This window comes from Blennius ocellaris (assembly GCF_963422515.1).
Source record: "Blennius ocellaris genome assembly, contig: SCAFFOLD_381, whole genome shotgun sequence".
Classification (NCBI taxonomy): Eukaryota; Metazoa; Chordata; class Actinopteri; order Blenniiformes; family Blenniidae; genus Blennius; species Blennius ocellaris.
In genome coordinates, this window is record NW_027662168.1 from 2,607 (window position 1) to 19,370 (window position 16,764).

At 51.6% G+C, this 16,764-nt stretch overlaps 1 protein-coding gene across 1 annotated transcript; it reads left to right on the forward strand.

The window, feature by feature from the left end:
• Nucleotides 1–433: 433 nt before the first annotated feature.
• LOC308148183 (Golgi apparatus protein 1-like) lies at nt 434–16,496 on the forward strand (the record flags this gene model as incomplete). The annotated part of the gene is made up of 19 exons (XM_080521624.1): nt 434–772; nt 2,082–2,111; nt 2,969–3,055; nt 3,132–3,347; nt 4,394–4,597; nt 5,363–5,434; nt 5,521–5,707; nt 6,397–6,605; nt 6,862–6,983; nt 7,151–7,252; nt 7,430–7,583; nt 9,266–9,403; nt 10,805–10,891; nt 11,026–11,088; nt 12,502–12,615; nt 13,297–13,385; nt 14,739–14,856; nt 16,137–16,229; nt 16,359–16,496. Coding segments are annotated over 19 exons (2,562 nt in total), but the record flags the coding sequence as incomplete, so codon positions are not given.
• Nucleotides 16,497–16,764: the final 268 nt, after the last annotated feature.

Here is a 16,764-nt window from a genome sequence, read left to right on the forward strand (position 1 = left end):
CTAACCTCCCCTGGTCTCACCTGACCTCACCTGGTCTCACCTGACCTCACCTGGTCTCACCTGACCTCACCTGGTCTCACCTGGTCTCCGGGGATCAAGCTATGACTGTTTCTGTGGCTCTTGTAGATCCAGATGTTGACGATGTTCCTGTTTCCATGGATACGTGTTAGTGTGTGTGTGAGCGGAAGTGTTGCCGCTGTTTGTGGTTTAAACGAAACGTAATGAAAATCTATTTCTAGAACTGGATCCGCGGTCCTGGTTCTGGTGGTTCTCCAGACCACATTCATGAGAACTGGACCTTGTTTCCCAGCGTGAACTTCAGAATAACGAGTGACCGGAAGTTGTGAGTCATGTCGGAGAACCAGGCTCTTGTTGTGAAAGGGCCTACCGGATGTGCTGCAGCCTCGGCGCGAGCTTGACCGTGCGGGTGAAGATGGCGGCGCTCCGGCTGCTGCTCCTGTCCTCCGTGTGTCTCCGCGCCCCGGGTTCCGTCCTCGGCCTGAAGCCCGGCGGCGGCCCGGCGGAGCCGCCCGGCCCCCCCGGCCCCCCCGGGCCCCCCGGCCCCCCCGGGTCCCCCGGCCTCCGGCCCGCAGACCCGCCGGCCAGAGATGCACCTGCCGCGGCCGCCGCCGGGGCCTCGCAGCCCCGCAGGGCGAGCGGCTGGCGGCTGTGGGAGGAGGAGGCCTGCCGGCCGGACCTCAGCCGCTTCTGCCCCCGCAGCTCCTGGAACAACAACCTGGCCGCGCTGGAGTGTCTGCAGGACCGCAGGGAGGTGAGCGGCGGCCCGGGGGCCACATCTGTCCGGGGGCCGGGGGGGGGGGCACATCTGTGTCCGCTCCAGAGGCTGCAGCATCCCGCCTCTGGAGCCGGAGAGCTCCTCCTCACTCACCTCCTCCTCCTCACTTCACCTCCTCCTGACTCTTCCTCTTCACTTCACCTCCTCCTTCTCCTCCTCCTCACTTCACCTCCTCCTCACTTCACCTCCTCCTCCTCACTCTTCCTCTTCACTTCACCTCCTCCTCCTCCTCCTCCTCCTCACTTCACCTCCTCCTCACTTCACCTCCTCCTGACTCTTCCTCTTCACTTCACCTCCTCCTCCTCACGTCACCTCCTCCTCCTCCTGACTCTTCCTCTTCACTTCACCTCCTCCTCCTCACTTCACCTCCTCACTTCACCTCCTCCTGACTCTTCCTCTTCACTTCACCTCCTCCTCCTCACTTCACCTCCTCCTCTTCCTCCTCCTCACTTCACCTCCTCCTCCTCCTGACTCTTCCTCTTCACTCCACCTCCTCCTCCTCACTTCACCTCCTCCTGACTCTTCCTCTTCACTTCACCTCCTCCTCCTCACGTCACCTCCTCCTCCTCCTGACTCTTCCTCTTCACTTCACCTCCTCCTCCTCACTTCACCTCCTCACTTCACCTCCTCCTGACTCTTCCTCTTCACTTCACCTCCTCCTCCTCACTTTCCTCTTCCTCCTCCTCACTTCACCTCCTCCTCCTCCTGACTCTTCCTCTTCACTCCACCTCCTCCTCCTCACTTCACCTCCTCCTGACTCTTCCTCTTCACCTCACCTCCTCCTCCTCCTCCTCCTCCTCACTTCACCTCCTCCTCACTTCACCTCCTCCTCCTCCTCCTCACTTCACCTCCTCCTCCTCCTGACTCTTCCTCCTCACTTCACCTCCTCCTGCTCCTCCTCCTCACTTCACCTCGTCTTCACTTCACCTCCTCCTCCTCCTCCTCCTCCTCATCTTCCTCATCCTCTCATCTTCCTCATCCTCATCAACTGTGAAACATTAAATCTCTTTCACAAAGAAACAAACACGTTTTTCTGATTTAGAAGTTTTAATCTGATCATTTACTTTCTCTCTTTATTGATTATTGCCTCCTTTCCTCTTTTATTACCCCCACCCTCTTTTATTACCCCCACCCTCTTTTATTACCCCACCCTCTTTTATTACCCCCACCCTCTTTTATTACCCCCCACCCTCTTTTATTACCCCCACCCTCTTTTATTACCCCCCCTCTTTTATTACCCCCCCTATTTTATTACCCCCACCCTCTTTTATTACCCCCCCTACAGGAAAGTGATCTGGCTCCTGACTGTAATCATGTGAGTATCTCACACACACACACACACACACACACACACACACACACACACACACACACACACACACATAATTACAAGTCATTTCATTCAGTAGAGATTTTACAGTAAGAATTAGTTTTAGAAACCAGGAAGGTTTAAATGAAAACACTTCATGGTTCTACTGAGGTTCTACTATAGTGGATACATAGTGGATGTTCCTCTTGAAGCACAGCGCCCCCTGCTGTTTCTCTTGAAGCACAGCGCCCCCTGCTGTTCCTCTTGAAGCATAGTGCCCCCTGCTGTTCCTCTTGAAGCACAGCGCCCCCTGCTGTTCCTCTTGAAGCATAGTGCCCCCTGCTGTTCCTCTTGAAGCACAGCGCCCCCTGCTGTTCCTCTTGAAGCATAGTGCCCCATGCTGTTCCTCTTGAAGCATAGCGCCCCCTGCTGTTCCTCTTGAAGCACAGTGCCCCCTGCTGTTCCTCTTGAAGCATAGTGCCCCCTGCTGTTCCTCTTGAAGCACAGCGCCCCCTGCTGTTCCTCTTGAAGCATAGTGCCCCCTGCTGTTCCTCTTGAAGCACAGTGCCCCCTGCTGTTCCTCTTGAAGCACAGTGCCCCCTGCTGTTCCTCTTGAAGCATAGTGCCCCCTGCTGTTCCTCTTGAAGCATAGCGCCCCCTGCTGTTCCTCTTGAAGCATAGCGCCCCCTGCTGTTTCTCTGTAGTGGATGTTCCTCTTGAAGCACAGTGCCCCCTGCTGTTCCTCTTGAAGCACAGTGCCCCCTGCTGTTCCTCTTGAAGCATAGCACCCCCTGCTGTTTCTCTGTAGTGGATGTTCCTCTGCTCCAGACATTCATAGAACTACGTCCTCTTTTCTCTCAAAGCTGCTGTGGAACTACAAGCTCAACCTGACCACAGATCCAAAGTTTGAATCCGTGGCCACGGAGGTGTGCAGGAGCAGCATCGCCCAGGTGAGTCCACCTGCAGCCCAGGTGAGTCCACCTGCAGCCCGTCTCGTCCTGAGCCTCCGTCGTCTCCGCCCCGCAGATCAAGGAGTGTGAGGGGGAGGAGCGGGGGCGGGGCTTCCTGGTGTCCTGCCTGGTGGAGCACCGCACCAACATCAGCGAGTTCCAGTGCAGCCAGTACGTCACCAAGATGGCCGGCGTGGTGTTCAGCGACTACCGGCTGATCTGCGGCTTCATGGAAAAGTGCAGAGATGACATCAACGCCTTGCACTGCGGCAGCATCGCCGCCGGCCACAAGGTCAGACAACACCTCGTCACGCTCCTTTATTTGTTCTCTGAAGTCTTTATTTGTTCTTTGAAGTCCTTTATTTGTCCTCTGAAGTCTTTATTTGTTCTTTGAAGTCCTTTATTTGTTCTCTGAAGTCTTTATTTGTTCTTTGAAGTCCTTTATTTGTTCCTGAAGTCTTTATTTGTTCTTTGAAGTCCTTTATTTGTTCTTTGAAGTCCTTTATTTGTTCTCTGAAGTCCTTTATTTGTTCTTTGAACCCTTTGTTTGTTCTTTGAACCCTTTATTTGTTCTTTGAAGTCCTTTATTTATTCTTTGAACCCTTTATTTGTTCTCTGAAGTCTTTATTTGTTCTCTGAAGTCCTTTATTTGTTCTTTGAAGTCCTTTATTTGTTCCTGAAGTCTTTATTTGTTCTTTGAAGTCCTTTATTTGTTCTCTGAAGTCTTTATTTGTTCTCTCTGAAGTCCTTTATTTGTTCTTTGAAGTCCTTTATGTGTTCTCTGAAGTCTTTATTTGTTCTCTGAAGTCCTTTATTTCACCACATCGTCGCTCCAGTCTTCTCCTATCAATCCTCCTTTAACACTTCAGAGAACTTCTATGTTTGGTCTTTTGAATTAATGTGACGTGAAACTGAGCTGAAGCTGAAGGCTGTAGAGAGTAATCTGAGTACTGGTCCAACGCTCCTTTACAAGTTTTCATCAAGGGAAGAAGAAGCAGTTAACTTTAGAGGTTAAAAATAAAATAACCACCAACAACTCTCTACTGAGCAGGTGATCCTCTACTTGCTGGTCATGCAGAAGGTGTGGTTCTACCTGCTGGAGGCAGAACGTCCAGGTTCCTTCATGTTTATGAAGATTTGTTCTACTGATCGTTGTGCAGCTTCAACCACTTCCTGTGCTTTTTTCAAGTTTCACCTTCATCAGCGAAGCGTCTCACAGTTTCGATTGTAATGATTTTAAGCCCCTCCCCCCGAAACACCTTGTTTGCTGTTCCCATGACAACAAGCGTTCAGCAGCGAGCCACTAGTCGGCGCTGACGCTCGTCCCTCTCTGGTCAGGACCTGCACACGCAGGGCGAGGTGATCGCCTGCCTGGAGAAGGCGTTGGTGAAGGAGGCGGAGCAGCAGGACCGCGTCCGGCCAATCAGGGAGGAGTGTCAGAAAGCCATCCTGCGGGTGGCGGAGCTGTCGTCAGATGACTTCCACCTCGACCGCCATCTTTACTTCTCCTGCAGAGACGACCGCGAGAGATTCTGCCAGAACGTGAGAGGACGTCCAAGTACAGTAGACTTACATCACATAGAATTACAGTAGTTGCACCACATAGAAGTACAGTAGACTTACACCACATAGAAGTACAGTAAAGTTACACCACATAGAAGCCTGAATACATAGAAGTACAGTAGACTTACACCACATAGAAGCCTGAATACTTATAGAAGTACAGTAGACTTACACCACATAGAAGTACAGTAGACTTACACCACATAGAAGCCTGAATACTTATAGAAGTACAGTAGACTTACACCACATAGAAGTACAGTAGACTTACACCACATAGAAGCCTGAATACTTATAGAAGTACAGTAGACTTACACCACATAGAAGTACAGTAGACTTACACCACATAGAAGCCTGAATACTTATAGAAGTACAGTAGACTTACACCACATAGAAGTACAGTAGACTTACACCACATAGAAGCCTGAATACTTATAGAAGTACAGTAGACTTACACCACATAGAAGTACAGTAGAGTTACACCACATAGAAGCCTGAATACTTATAGAAGTACAGTAGACTTACAACACATAGAAGCCTGAATACGTTGACGTACAGTGGAGTTACACCATGTCACCATCATGACCTGTTGTCCCCCATGACGTCGTGTCCTCATGATGTCTTGTCCCCATGACGTCTCGTCCCCATGACGTCTCGTCCTCATGACATCTTGTCCTCATGACGTCTCGTCCCCATGACGTCTCGTCCCCTTGATGTCTTGTCCCCATGTCCTCTTGTCCTCCACAGACTCAGGCCGGGGAAGGAAAAGTCTACAAATGTCTGTTTAATCACAAGTTTGAAGAATCCATGTCAGAGAAGGTAAAGTCCTCCGATGGTCTCAGCTTGACTGTGAAAGCCGCCGTCCTGACCGTGTCCACCGTGTCCTCCGTGTCCTCCCTCTGAAGTGCCGCGATGCCCTGACCACCCGCCAGAAGCTGATCTCCCAGGACTACCGGGTCAGCTATTCCCTGGCCAGAGCCTGCAAGGCGGACCTGAGGAAGCAGCACTGCAGCCTGGACTCCAGCCTGCCCCGGGCCCGCGAGGCCCGTCTGTCCTACCTGCTGCTGTGCCTGGAGGCCGCCGTGCACCGCGGTGAGCTGTCCTCTGTCTCTGTCCCCCTGTGTCTGTCCTACCTGCTGCTGTGCCTGGAGGCCGCCGTGCACCGCGGTGAGCTGTCCTCTGTCTCTGTCCCCCTGTGTCTGTCCTCCTGTCTCTGTCCTCCTGTGTCTGTCCTACCTGCTGCTGTGCCTGGAGGCCGCCGTGCACCGCGGTGAGCTGTCCTCCCGTCTCTGTCCCCCTGTGCCTGTCCTCCTGTCTCTGTCAGAGAACCTGAACATCACATGGCCTCATCATGACCCTCACTGTTGTGAAACACCAGCGTGTCGTCGCAACGACTCTTCACCTCGTGTGCTGGTTCTCATGGTTCTGCTGGTTCTCATGGTTCTCATGGTTCTCATGGTTGTGCTGGTTCTCATGGTTGTGCTGGTTCTCATGGTTCTCATGGTTGTGCTGGTTCTCATGGTTCTCATGGTTGTGCTGGTTCTCATGGTTGTGCTGGTTCTCATGGTTCTCATGGTTGTGCTGGTTCTCATGGTTCTCATGGTTCTCATGGTTGTGCTGGTTCTCATGGTTGTGCTGGTTCTCATGGTTCTCATGGTTGTGCTGGTTCTCATGGTTCTCATGGTTGTGCTGGTTCTCATGGTTGTGCTGGTTCTCATGGTTCTCATGGTTCTGCTGGTTCTCATGGTTCTGCTGGTTCTCATGGTTGTGCTGGTTTGTAGGTCGTACGGTGAGCGGCGAGTGTCAGGGCGAGATGCTGGACTACCGGCGGATGCTGATGGAGGACTTCTCCATCAGCCCGGAGATCGTGCTCCACTGCCAGGCGGAGATCGAGGCCCAGTGCTCCGGGCTGCACCGGAAGGGCCGGACGCTGCACTGCCTGATGAGGACGGGCCGCGGCACCGCCGTGGACAGCATGTGCCAGAGAGCCGTAAGCCTGACCCTCTTAACCCGGAGCCCAGCAGGGGGTCCCGGCTCCACCCGCCGACTCCACCCGCCGACTCCACCTCCACTGCTGCTTCTGCAGCCGTTAAAGCTTCTGCTTCTGCTGTCAGGCTTGATTTTCTTACAAATACAAATAGAAAAGGACTCAGCGGGTTGGAAACGACCGGATCAAAGGAATCAAAGGAATCATGAAAGGAAACGTCAACAAAAGGTTTATTTACTTCCTGTGTTTCGCCTCAAAGCTGCAGACTTTGATCCAGTCGGCCGACCCGGGAGCCGACTACCGGATCGACCGGGCGCTCAACGAGGCCTGCGAGTCCGTCATCCAGACCGCCTGCAAACACATCCGCAACGGGGACCCCATGTGAGACACACACACACACACACACACACACACACACACACACACACACACACACACACACACCGAATGAATGATAAAATATGTCCTTATTAAACTTTATTTTAGCTTTTGTGATAAATAACAGACTCTGTGTGTGTGTGTGTGTGTGTGTGTGTGTGTGTAATCAGGATCCTGTCGTGCCTGATGGAGCACCTGTACACAGACAAGATGGTGGAGGACTGTGAGCACCGACTGCTGGAGCTGCAATATTTCATATCCAGAGACTGGAAGTGAGTTTTTCTCTCATCAGAACTTCTTCACCTTCTTTATCAAGTTCCGTCGCGGCGACCACATGGTCAGTGCTGAGTCAGCAGTGCTGAGTCAGCAGTGCTGAGTCATCAGTCAGCAGTGCTGAGTCATCAGTGCTGAGTAGAGACGCTGTCACCAGTGTCTCTGTTTGTGTCCAGGCTGGACACCGTCCTGTACAGGAAGTGTCAGGGCGACGCCACACGTCTCTGCCACACCCACGGCTGGAACGAGACGAGCGAGCTGATGCCGCCGGGCGCCGTTTTCTCCTGCCTGTACCGCCACGCCTACCGCACCGAGGAGCAGGGCCGCCGGGTACGCTAGCCGCCGCCGCCGCCGCTGCCCGGCCTGAAGCTCCGCGTGTTGATGTTTGTTTGTGTGTGTTGATGTTTGCAGTGTTTGTTTACGTGGGCGTGTTGATGTTTGTTTACGTAGGCGTGCTGATGTTTGCAGTGTTTGTTTACGTAGGCGTGTTGATGTTTGCAGTGTTTGTTTACGTAGGCGTGTTGATGTTTGTTTACCTAGGCGTGTTGATGTTTGCTTACGTAGGCGTGCTGATGTTTGCAGTGTTTGTTTACGTAGGCGTGCTGATGTTTGCAGTGTTTGTTTACGTAGGCGTGTTGATGTTTGTTTACGTGGTGTATTGATGTTTGTTTACGTGGTGTGTTGATGTTTGTTTACGTAGGCGTGCTGATGTTTGCAGTGTTTGTTTACGTAGGCGTGTTGATGTTTGCAGTGTTTGTTTACGTAGGCGTGTTGATGTTTGTTTACCTAGGCGTGTTGATGTTTGTTTACCTAGGCGTGTTGATGTTTGCTTACGTAGGCGTGCTGATGTTTGCAGTGTTTGTTTACGTAGGCGTGTTGATGTTTGTTTACGTGGTGTATTGATGTTTGTTTACGTGGCGTGTTGATGTTTGCAGTGTTTGTTTACCTGGGGTATTGATGTTTGCAGTGTTTGTTTATGTAGGCGTGTTGATGTTTGTTTACGTGGCGTGTTGATGTCTGCAGTGTTTGTTTACCTGGAGTGTTGATGTTTGCAGTGTTTGTTTACGTGGCGTGTTGATGTCTGCAGTGTTTGTTTACCTGGAGTGTTGATGTTTGCAGTGTTTGTTTACGTGGCGTGTTGATGTCTGCAGTGTTTGTTTACCTGGAGTGTTGATGTTTGCAGTGTTTGTTTACGTAGGCGTGTTGATGTTTGTTTACCTAGGCGTGTTGATGTTTGTTTACTTAGGCGTGTTGATGTTTGTTTACGTAGGCGTGTTGATGTTTGTTTACCTAGGCGTGTTGATGTTTGTTTACCTAGGCGTGTTGATGTTTGTTTACGTAGGCGTGTTGATGTTTGCTTACGTAGGCGTGTTGATGTTTGCAGTGTTTGTTTACCTGGAGTGTTGATGTTTGCAGTGTTTGTTTACGTAGGCGTGTTGATGTTTGTTTACGTGGCGTGTTGATGTCTGCAGTGTTTGTTTACCTGGAGTGTTGATGTTTGCAGTGTTTGTTTACCTAGGCGTGTTGATGTTTGTTTACCTAGGCGTGTTGATGTTTGTTTACATAGACGTGTTGATGTTTGTTTACGTGGGTATGTTGATGTTTGTTTACCTAGGTGTGTTGATGTTTGTTTACGTAGGCATGGTGATGTTTGCAGTGTTTGTTTACCTGGCATGTTGATGTTTGCAGTGTTTGTTTACCTGGCATGTTGATGTTTGCAGTGTTTGTTTATGTAGGCGTGTTGATGTTTGCAGTGTTTGTTTACCTGGCATGTTGATGTTTGCAGTGTTTGTTTACCTGGCATGTTGATGTTTGCAGTGTTTGTTTATGTAGGCGTGTTGATGTTTGCAGTGTTTGTTTACCTGGCATGTTGATGTTTGCAGTGTTTGTTTACCTGGCATGTTGATGTTTGCAGTGTTTGTTTACCTGGCATGTTGATGTTTGCAGTGTTTGTTTATGTAGGCGTGTTGATGTTTGCAGTGTTTGTTTACCTGGCATGTTGATGTTTGCAGTTGTCCCGGGACTGTAAGGTGGAGGTGCAGAGGATCCTCCACCAGAGGGCGCTGGATGTTAAACTGGACCCTGAGCTGCAGAAGCGCTGCATGAGTGACCTGGGGAAGTGGTGCAGCGAGAAGACAGACACGGGACAGGTGAGTGTCTCAGAGCAGTGAGAAGACAGACAGGGGACAGGTGAGTGTCTCAGAGCAGTGAGAAGACAGACACGGGACAGGTGAGTGTCTCAGAGCAGTGAGAAGACAGACAGGGGACAGGTGAGTGTCTCAGAGCAGTGAGAAGACAGACAGGGGACAGGTGAGTGTCTCAGAGCAGTGAGAAGACAGACAGGGGACAGGTGAGTGTCTCAGAGCAGCGAGAAGACAGACAGGGGACAGGTGAGTGTCTCAGAGCAGTGAGAAGACAGACAGGGGACAGGTGAGTGTCTCAGAGCAGTGAGAAGACAGACAGGGGACAGGTGAGTGTCTCAGAGCAGCGAGAAGACAGACAGGGGACAGGTGAGTGTCTCAGAGCAGTGCGAAGACAGACAGGGGACAGGTGAGTGTCTCAGAGCAGTGAGAAGACAGACAGGGGACAGGTGAGTGTCTCAGAGCAGTGAGAAGACAGACAGGGGACAGGTGAGTGTCTCAGAGCAGTGAGAAGACAGACACGGGACAGGTGAGTGTCTCAGAGCAGTGAGAAGACAGACACGGGACAGGTGAGTGTCTCAGAGCAGTGAGAAGACAGACACGGGACAGGTGAGTGTCTCAGAGCAGTGAGAAGACAGACAGGGGACAGGTGAGCGTCTCAGAGCAGCGAGAAGACAGACACGGGACAGGTGAGTGTCTCAGAGCAGTGAGAAGACAGACAGGGGACAGGTGAGTGTCTCAGAGCAGTGAGAAGACAGACAGGGGACAGGTGAGCGTCTCAGAGCAGCGAGAAGACAGACAGGGGACAGGTGAGCGTCTCAGAGCAGCGAGAAGACAGACACGGGACAGGTGAGCGTCTCAGAGCAGCGAGAAGACAGACAGGGGACAGGTGAGTGTCTCAGAGCAGTGAGAAGACAGACACGGGACAGGTGAGCGTCTCAGAGCAGTGAGAAGACAGACAGGGGACAGGTGAGTGTCTCAGAGCAGTGAGAAGACAGACAGGGGACAGGTGAGCGTCTCAGAGCAGCGAGAAGACAGACAGGGGACAGGTGAGTGTCTCAGAGCAGTGAGAAGACAGACACGGGACAGGTGAGCGTCTCAGAGCAGTGAGAAGACAGACAGGGGACAGGTGAGTGTCTCAGAGCAGTGAGAAGACAGACACGGGACAGGTGAGCGTCTCAGAGCAGTGAGAAGACAGACAGGGGACAGGTGAGCGTCTCAGAGCAGTGAGAAGACAGACAGGGGACAGGAGACAGTCCGTATTATAAAGACCTGAATTTAAGCTGCACCTGCAACATTTAACAAAAAAAACAGGAGTAATGATGTAACAGGACATGAGACAGAGGACATGTCTCTGCTCTGTCCCTGGTCCTCAGAAGGACTTTTAACTGTTTGGTTGGACGTCTTCAGGAGCTGGACTGTCTCCAGGACCATCTGGAGGACCTGGTCTCCGCCTGCAGGGAGGTGGTGGGCAACCTGACGGAGCTGGAGGCCGAGGTGAGGATGGGTGGAGGGATGCATGGGTGGATGTATGGGTGGGTGGATGTATGGGTGGATGTATGGGTGGAGCTCAGCCTCACGTGGACGACTGTCCGTCCCTCAGTCTCAGCTGGAGTCTCGTGTCTCTGCAGGACATCCAGATTGACGCTCTGCTCATCAGAGCCTGTGAACCTGTGATCCAGACCCACTGCCAGGTGGAGAACCTCAACCTCACCTCAGAACCTCCCCTCACAACCTCACCTCAGAACCTCACCTCACAACCTCACCTCAGAACCTCACCTCACAACCTCCCCTCACAACCTCCCCTCACAACCTCACCTCAGAACCTCACCTCACAACCTCACCTCAGAACCTCCCCTCACAACCTCCCCTCACAACCTCCCCTCACAACCTCACCTCAGAACCTCACCTCACAACCTCACCTCAGAACCTCCCCTCACAACCTCCCCTCACAACCTCACCTCACAACCTCACCTCAGAACCTCCCCTCACAACCTCACCTCACAACCTCCCCTCACAACCTCCCCTCACAACCTCACCTCAGAACCTCACCTCACAACCTCCCCTCACAACCTCACCTCACAACCTCACCTCACAACCTCACCTCAGAACCTCACCTCACAACCTCCCCTCACAACCTCACCTCACCTCAGAACCTCACCTCACCTCAGAACCTCACCTCAGAACCTCACCTCACCTCAGAACCTCCCCTCACAACCTCCCCTCACAACCTCCCCTCACAACCTCACCTCAGAACCTCCCCTCACAACCTCACCTCACAACCTCCCCTCACAACCTCCCCTCACAACCTCCCCTCACAACCTCCCCTCACAACCTCACCTCACAACCTCACCTCACAACCTCACCTCACAACCTCCCCTCACAACCTCCCCTCACAACCTCACCTCACAACCTCCCCTCACAACCTCCCCTCACAACCTCCCCTCACAACCTCACCTCACAACCTCACCTCAGAACCTCCCCTCACAACCTCCCCTCACAACCTCCCCTCACAACCTCACCTCACAACCTCCCCTCACAACCTCCCCTCACAACCTCCCCTCACAACCTCACCTCACAACCTCACCTCACAACCTCACCTCACCTCACAACCTCACCTCACAACCTCACCTCACAACCTCACCTCACCTCACAACCTCACCTCACAACCTCACCTCACCTCAGAACCTCACCTCACAACCTCACCTCAGAACCTCACCTCACCTCACAACCTCACCTCACAACCTCACCTCACCTCAGAACCTCACCTCACAACCTCACCTCAGAACCTCACCTCACCTCACAACCTCACCTCAGAACCTCACCTCACCTCAGAACCTCACCTCACCTCACAACCTCACCTCAGAACCTCACCTCACCTCACAACCTCACCTCAGAACCTCACCTCACCTCAGAACCTCACCTCACCTCAGAACCTCAACCTCACCTCAGAACCTCACCTCAGAACCTCACCTCAGAACCTCGCTGACTGACTGACTGTGTGTGTGTGTGTGTGTGTGTGTGTGTGTGTGTGTGTGTGTGTGTGTGTGTGTGTGTGTGTGTGTGTGTGTGTGTGTGTGTGTGTGTGTGTGTGTGTGTGCGTGCAGGACGTGGCCGAGGCCCAGAAGGACAGCGGGGACGTGATGGAGTGCCTGGTCCAGAACAAACACCAGAAGGAGATGAACGAGAAATGTTCAGTCGGAGTCACACACTTCCAGCTGGTCAGCCACGCTTTTATTCTCTTAACCTGATTTCACATGTTGGTCTGCTTTTATTCTCTTAACCTGATTTCACATGTTGGTCTGCTTTTATTCTCTTAATAAATCAATGGATCAAACATGAAGCTATGTTTTGCTTTATGTTTTCAAGTTTTACATTAGAATTTTATTTAGTTTGTTTTTCCATCATGAATAATATTTTTCTTTTTGGTTCAACAATATTAGATTTTATTTAGTGTAATTTTATTATTGTTATCATCATTTTATTTAGTTTTTCTCCCTTGAGCAAACAGTCTGGTGTGTGTGTGTGTGTGTGTGTGTGTGTGTGTGTGTGTGTGTGTGTGTGTGTGTGTGTGTGTGTGTGTGTTGCAGCCTCTTATTTTGTACGTGTACTTTTTAATCTATTATTTCAAATTAAAATCAATGTAAATGGGGATTTATTCTTCACGTTAGTTTGAGTAGAGATCAAAGCTTTGATCAGTTTGTATATTTACTTTTCTATGAACTAACCAAAGCAAGAAGTATTAGTTACTTTGATGGGAGTTAACCAGGTCAAAGAAGCTGCTGATGAGACAACATGGGACACATTTATAAAGACAACCAATGGGACAGTGTTTATTGTGTCCAAAACATCTCATGACACTGTGAAGAAGACATCAGTGAGTCTTTGTCCTCAACTTCCAGATCCAGATGAAGGATTTCCGCTTCTCTTACAAATTCAAGATGGCCTGCAAGGAGGACGTCCTCCGCCTGTGTCCCAACATCAAGAAGAAGTACGAGGCTGCGCTTTGTCCCTCCACACGTCCACACTACAGTACTGAGGTTGTCTCTCAGATCACAGTAGGTTGTCCCTGCAGGGTGGACGTGGTCGTCTGTCTCAGATTACAGTAGGTTGTCCCTGCAGGGTGGACGTGGTCGTCTGTCTCAGATCACAGTAGGTTGTCCCTGCAGGGTGGACGTGGTCGTCTGTCTCAGATTACAGTAGGTTGTCCCTGCAGGGTGGACGTGGTCGTCTGTCTCAGATCACAGTAGGTTGTCCCTGCAGGGTGGACGTGGTCGTCTGTCTCGGATCACAGTAGGTTGTCCCTGCAGGGTGGACGTGGTCGTCTGTCTCAGATCACAGTAGGTTGTCCCTGCAGGGTGGACGTGGTCGTCTGTCTCAGATTACAGTAGGTTGTCCCTGCAGGGTGGACGTGGTCGTCTGTCTCAGATTACAGTAGGTTGTCCCTGCAGGGTGGACATGGTCGTCTGTCTCAGATCACAGTAGGTTGTCCCTGCAGGGTGGACGTGGTCGTCTGTCTCAGATCACAGTAGGTTGTCCCTGCAGGGTGGACGTGGTCGTCTGTCTCAGATTACAGTAGGTTGTCCCTGCAGGGTGGACGTGGTCGTCTGTCTCAGATCACAGTAGGTTGTCCCTGCAGGGTGGACGTGGTCGTCTGTCTCAGATTACAGTAGGTTGTCCCTGCAGGGTGGACGTGGTCGTCTGTCTCAGATCACAGTAGGTTGTCCCTGCAGGGTGGACGTGGTCGTCTGTCTCAGATTACAGTAGGTTGTCCCTGCAGGGTGGACGTGGTCGTCTGTCTCAGATCACAGTAGGTTGTCCCTGCAGGGTGGACGTGGTCGTCTGTCTCAGATCACAGTAGGTTGTCCCTGCAGGGTGGACGTGGTCGTCTGTCTCAGATCACAGTAGGTTGTCCCTGCAGGGTGGACGTGGTCGTCTGTCTCAGATCACAGTAGGTTGTCCCTGCAGGGTGGACGTGGTCGTCTGTCTCAGATTACAGTAGGTTGTCCCTGCAGGGTGGACGTGGTCGTCTGTCTCAGATCACAGTAGGTTGTCCCTGCAGGGTGGACGTGGTCGTCTGTCTCAGATTACAGTAGGTTGTCCCTGCAGGGTGGACGTGGTCGTCTGTCTCAGATCACAGTAGGTTGTCCCTGCAGGGTGGACGTGGTCGTCTGTCTCAGATCACAGTAGGTTGTCCCTGCAGGGTGGACGTGGTCGTCTGTCTCAGATCACAGTAGGTTGTCCCTGCAGGGTGGACGTGGTCGTCTGTCTCAGATTACAGTAGGTTGTCCCTGCAGGGTGGACGTGGTCGTCTGTCTCAGATCACAGTAGGTTGTCCCTGCAGGGTGGACGTGGTCGTCTGTCTCAGCTCCACGGTGAAGAACGACACCCTCCAGGACGCCCGCCAGCAGAGAGTCGCCCTGAAGTGTCGCAAGCAGCTGAGAGTGGAGGAGCTGGAGATGGTAACACACACACACACACACACACACACACACACACACACACACACACACACACACACACACACACACACACACACACACACACACACACACACACACACACACACACACACACACACACACACACACACACACACACAGGTTAGTACATTTTCAATGAATGACTCCGTCAAACTCTAAACGACTCTTGAGGTTATTTTGACTCACGACGTCATCAGAGGGCAGAAACAAAGTATCCAGATTATATTGTCCTGTCCAGATTATATTGTCCAGTCCAGATTATATTGTCCAGTCCAGATTATATTGTCCAGTCCAGATTATATTGTCCAGTCCAGATTATATTGTCCAGTCCAAATTATATTGTCCTGTCCTGTCCAGATTATATTGTCCTGTCCAGATTATATTGTCCTGTCCAGTCCAAATTATATTGTCCTGTCCTGTCCAGATTATATTGTCCTGTCCAGATTATATTGTCCTGTCCAGTCCAGATTATATTGTCCTGTCCAGATTATATTGTCCTGTCCAGATTATATTGTCCTGTCCAGTCCAGATTATATTGTCCAGTCCAAATTATATTGTCCAGTCCAAATTATATTGTCCTGTCCTGTCCAGATTATATTGTCCTGTCCAGATTAACCTGTCCAGTCCAGATTATATTGTCCTGTCCAGATTATATTGTCCAGTCCAGATTATATTGTCCTGTCCAGATTAACCTGTCCTGTCCAGATTATATTGTCCTGTCCAGATTATATTGTCCTGTCCAGTCCAGATTATATTGTCCTGTCCAGATTATATTGTCCTGTCCAGTCCAGATTATATTGTCCAGTCCAAATTATATTGTCCTGTCCTGTCCAGATTATATTGTCCTGTCCAGATTAACCTGTCCAGTCCAGATTATATTGTCCTGTCCAGTCCAGATTATATTGTCCAGTCCAAATTATATTGTCCTGTCCTGTCCAGATTATATTGTCCAGTCCAGATTATATTGTCCTGTCCAGATTAACCTGTCCAGTCCAGATTAACCTGTCCAGTCCAGATTATATTGTCCAGAACAATACCAGGTGAAAACGAGTCCCATCATTTGTCAATGTGAAAACATCAAAGACGATTCGATCGGTGACGTTAATAAAACTACGAGGAAAGAATCTTCTGTTAAAGATCAAATGTCATGTTTGTCCTCCATGTTCTCCATGTCCTCCATGTCCTCCCTGTCCTCCATGTCCTCCATGTCCTCCATGTCCTCCATGTCCTCCATGGCTCGTCTCTTTCTTATGTCTCAGTCGGAGGACATCCGTCTGGAGCCTGAGCTGTACGAGCCCTGCAGGACGGACATCAGCCGTCTGTGTCCCAACGTGGCCTTTGGCAACGCTCAGGTAACCTCCACCTCCACCTCCACCTGCACCTCCACTTCCACCTGCTCCTCCACCTCCACCTGCACCTCCACTTCCACCTCCACCTCCACCTGAACCTGCACCTGTACCTCCACCTGCTCCTCCACCCAGATGATGGAGTGCCTGAAGGAGCAGAAGAAGCAGCTCAGCCCTCGTTGCCACCAGAGAGTCTTCAGGCTGCAGGAAGTGGAGATGAACGACCCGGAACTGGACTATCAACTCATGAGGGTCTGCAAGCAGATGATCAAGGTGAGGGGGGGGGGGGGGGGGGGGGAGGAGGAGGAGGGGAGGAGGAGGGGGAGGAGGGGGAGGAGGAGGGGAGGAGGAGGATGAGGAGGAGGGGGAGGAGGGGGGGGAGGAGGGGGGGAGGAGGAGGAGGAGGGAACAGGAGGAGGAGGGGGGGATGAGGAGGAGGGGGGGGGGGATGAGGAGGAGGGAACAGGAGGAGGAGGAGGGGGGGGGGATGAGGAGGAGGGAACAGGAGGAGGAGGAGGGAACAGGAGGAGGGAACAGGAGG